Source organism: Sphaeroforma arctica (assembly GCF_001186125.1).
Source record: "Sphaeroforma arctica JP610 unplaced genomic scaffold supercont1.376, whole genome shotgun sequence".
NCBI classification, from domain to species: Eukaryota; class Ichthyosporea; order Ichthyophonida; genus Sphaeroforma; species Sphaeroforma arctica.
In genome coordinates, this window is record NW_014040182.1 from 4,295 (window position 1) to 7,837 (window position 3,543).

At 42.5% G+C, this 3,543-nt stretch overlaps 1 protein-coding gene across 1 annotated transcript in view; it reads right to left on the reverse strand.

Moving 5' to 3' along the window:
- The window catches only part of SARC_05713 (hypothetical protein), a gene marked incomplete at its 5' end in the record, with an annotated part of 6,998 nt that overhangs the window by 1,624 nt on the left and 1,831 nt on the right, over window positions 1-3,543 (reverse strand). The window contains 4 exons of the mRNA XM_014300411.1: window positions 474-554; window positions 1,032-1,166; window positions 1,575-1,705; window positions 2,711-2,862. Coding sequence (XP_014155886.1) covers window positions 474-554; window positions 1,032-1,166; window positions 1,575-1,705; window positions 2,711-2,862 — 499 coding nt within the window. The remainder of the gene's footprint in view (window positions 1-473; window positions 555-1,031; window positions 1,167-1,574; window positions 1,706-2,710; window positions 2,863-3,543) is intronic.

Here is a 3,543-nt window from a genome sequence, read left to right on the forward strand (position 1 = left end):
ACACACACATATATATATATATATATATATATATATATATATATTATATATATATATATATATATATATATATATAGTATATATAGTAGTATATATATATATATATATATATATATATATAGCCGAACAATGGCCTAGAAATGTACTAGGGGTATTATTGTGATCTGCGCGCAAGGCCATATAAGGCCATTCAGAGGGGTTGTGGTGACCACACGCAACACTCAACATGTAATACGCCACTGTGAAGATCATACACTATCCACGTACCCCTACTACAGGACCAGAACTACATTGGATACTTGTATATAACCGTGAGGTGGTCACAAAGACGTGCAGAGGCATACTAGAGACCACACACAACACACACTGTCGAGAGATTATACACAACACACACTGTCGAGAGACCATGCGCAACACACACTGTCGAGAAACCATTCATAACATACATAAGTTGTTCTATATTATTGACATACCCCCAACAACGGGCCAGCACTGCACTGGGAGTAGTATTGTTCTGTACTCTCGAAACCGTGCAGAGGCGCTGTGAAAACAGTCTGTGAGTGGATGCAGGTTTAGAGGAGGAGATGTGACGAACTCAATTGGGCAGGACACGGACAGGCGAATCAGTAGACAAAGGAAAGGTGGATTTGTGACTATAAGTCGGATAACGTGTCTGATGATATAATGAGATCAGTTGGTATATAGAATATCAATTATTGCCTTAAACATCCAAGGTGTATCTGAACCAAGTGCCATGGTGTGCACATTGGGCATGTTCATGTGTGAGTACAGCGGAGTTTATTGATTCTCTTTTTAGCTGCCCTGGTAGGTAAGTTCATCGGCAACATATCACTACGTACACAACAGTTCAATGTGCACCTGATAAGCATTGCTATAGGTATGTGTGATTTCACCATGCAGACGCACTTCAGCGCCACAGCACGCGACACACACACAACCAACCGCTCACAGACAGTCACAAGAATACACACACAGAAATAGACTCGGGCGAGTGCACACAGTGAACGTACATCGAACTCTCTCATGGATTTTGCAGCATAAACCTTCGCCATATCTATCTTCTTCTCCAAGACCGGCTCTAGAGGCTTGACCAGGGTCTTCAGACCAGACAGCAAATAGTTGTTCCATTTCTTGCCTGCTGGTTTCTGGTTGGGTGCAAAACATCGAACGGACGAGGTTTACAGCAGAGACTATACAGACAAGATGGCAAATACGCGCCTAGAGAAGCGAGGAAGTTCTGTACTGATAAGATTGATAGAGGAGCAAGCGGTTGCCCGTTGAGACAGTATATGTGAGTAGCATAGAATTGCATGTCATAGCGACATAAACTTTTTATTGCCATGTAGGCTTGATTAAAGCCAGAATAATGTGACGAAGCAGTACAAGGCAGAATATATAAACCTCCATATCACAAAATTATCAGTCGAAACAAAGCACAACCATTCAACTACATTGGTTATACATAACAATCGGTATACATATACTTAACATTTGTATATTTAAATACAAACACACAAACACAAACACACACACATATATATATATTATGCTACCTCCATGGCGATGATGCCTTTGTCGAGATAAAGCGGAGGAGAAATGGCCACCGCAAGTTTCAAGCGATCAGGATAGTCCTTTGCTCTATGGCACATGTAGTTGAGAGTTTGACTTGCACCGAGCGAGAATCCTGTGGTTAATGAATTGTTGATGAGCCTTTAATGAGTCATCGATGAGTCATTGATGACATTGTTGGGCGAGGTGATATGAGCAGTGGTGGCTAATAATCACACTCTTTGTACACAGTTCAGCAAAACTTGCAAGCGCCTGGAGTACACTAGCGTCGTACTCTCGACCACAGCTACGACCCGTCGGACCAACCGCACGATCACAGATGCATACCCACCCGAACGGGAATCAGTTAATACGAGAACACTAAAGGAGCACTACAGAGATACCAATGAAACCAAGACTATATATCGATACCCGCAAGAGGGCCAGGCACATTGTGGTTGGATAGGTACCGTGTAAGGATCACGTAAGTTTTGGCCAAGTCTATAACGGTCAGCTAGCTGGTGTAACCGTGCATACTGCCGACCCAACGACCCAACCAGCATCAAGAATACACATGCTACCAGTACGAACAACAGAACATCGCCAAATGGTACCGCACCATTCCGTGCAAGAGTGGTGAGGTGTGCGAGAGAACACGGGCTTAGAGATCACTTCACACACTCGACTAGAACCTGTCCTTCCCCATGTGGCTAGAATGTATTCAAGCTTTCACAGAAAGTAGACTCGTCAATGAAAAGACGGCAAACAGTGGCGTAGTTCACATACTTGGCGCAGCCCCACAGAGGATGCCGTGAGCGATATGGATGAAGCATAATACATATGATATATCGGAAAGTGGGCAGACGAGCGACGCAACGACTATAGAATCTCAAACACAAATCGACACAGACTCGAGAACACCACACAACGTCCATATACACTATAAATACACACATGCATACATGCATACATGCATACACACACACTCACACACTCACACAACACACACACACACACACATATATATATATATGTATATATATATATAGGTACGTACATATATATATATATATATATTTATATATAAATATCACAACAAATGACTCGGTATATTAACACACATGCAATGCAGTTTGCATACCGCATAAGCCTATCATCGCGTCGGGATATTCCTTCATAATACATTCAAGCACAAAGCCCGGATCGTATATGTCCCCAGCATAGTAGAGACGCGCTTGTCTGTATATAAGTGTGGTATTGGGGTTCAGTTGCATCTCTCGGTACAGATACCTACTACATGACATGGCTAAGACTCAGGCATTGTACGGGTGCGATGCGTCTCACAGTCCGAGGGAATGAGGACGCAAGAGCTACAGCTGATCCCACTGGGACAATCCAGCCCAATACTAGCGCCAATCACCGCCACCCGAGATACTACAATGTCTGCATGACGCACTAACCCACCGCCCGTCATAAGATGGATGAGTAAAGATTAGTTGACGTACAGCGAGACAGACACTCGAGCTTGTAACACGCACCAAGCAGATATAAACAAGTTGTGGTTAGGTCTGCCATTGCTATGGTATACCAATGATTCACCGGACACAGCTGAGAAATTAGCAACCAGTTCTTGCCAACTTAACAAGCGTGGCTGTGTGAGATATGGAATGCCAGCAATCTGCAACGTACATGTATACGATAGCACAGAACAGCGCACACTGACAATCGCGTATAACACACTATGTCGTAGTATACATGCTTCTGGTGGTATGTTATAAGTACAAGTAGACATACTCCTGGTGATATTCTATAGGTGTAAGCATTCAAGATGTCCTATAAGATTAAGTATATATGCTTTAGGTGGTATGTTAAAAGTACAAATACACATACTACCGGTAATTTTTAGAAGTAGAATTATACACGCTTTTGGCGATATTTCATTCATCTCATATATATATATATATATATATATAC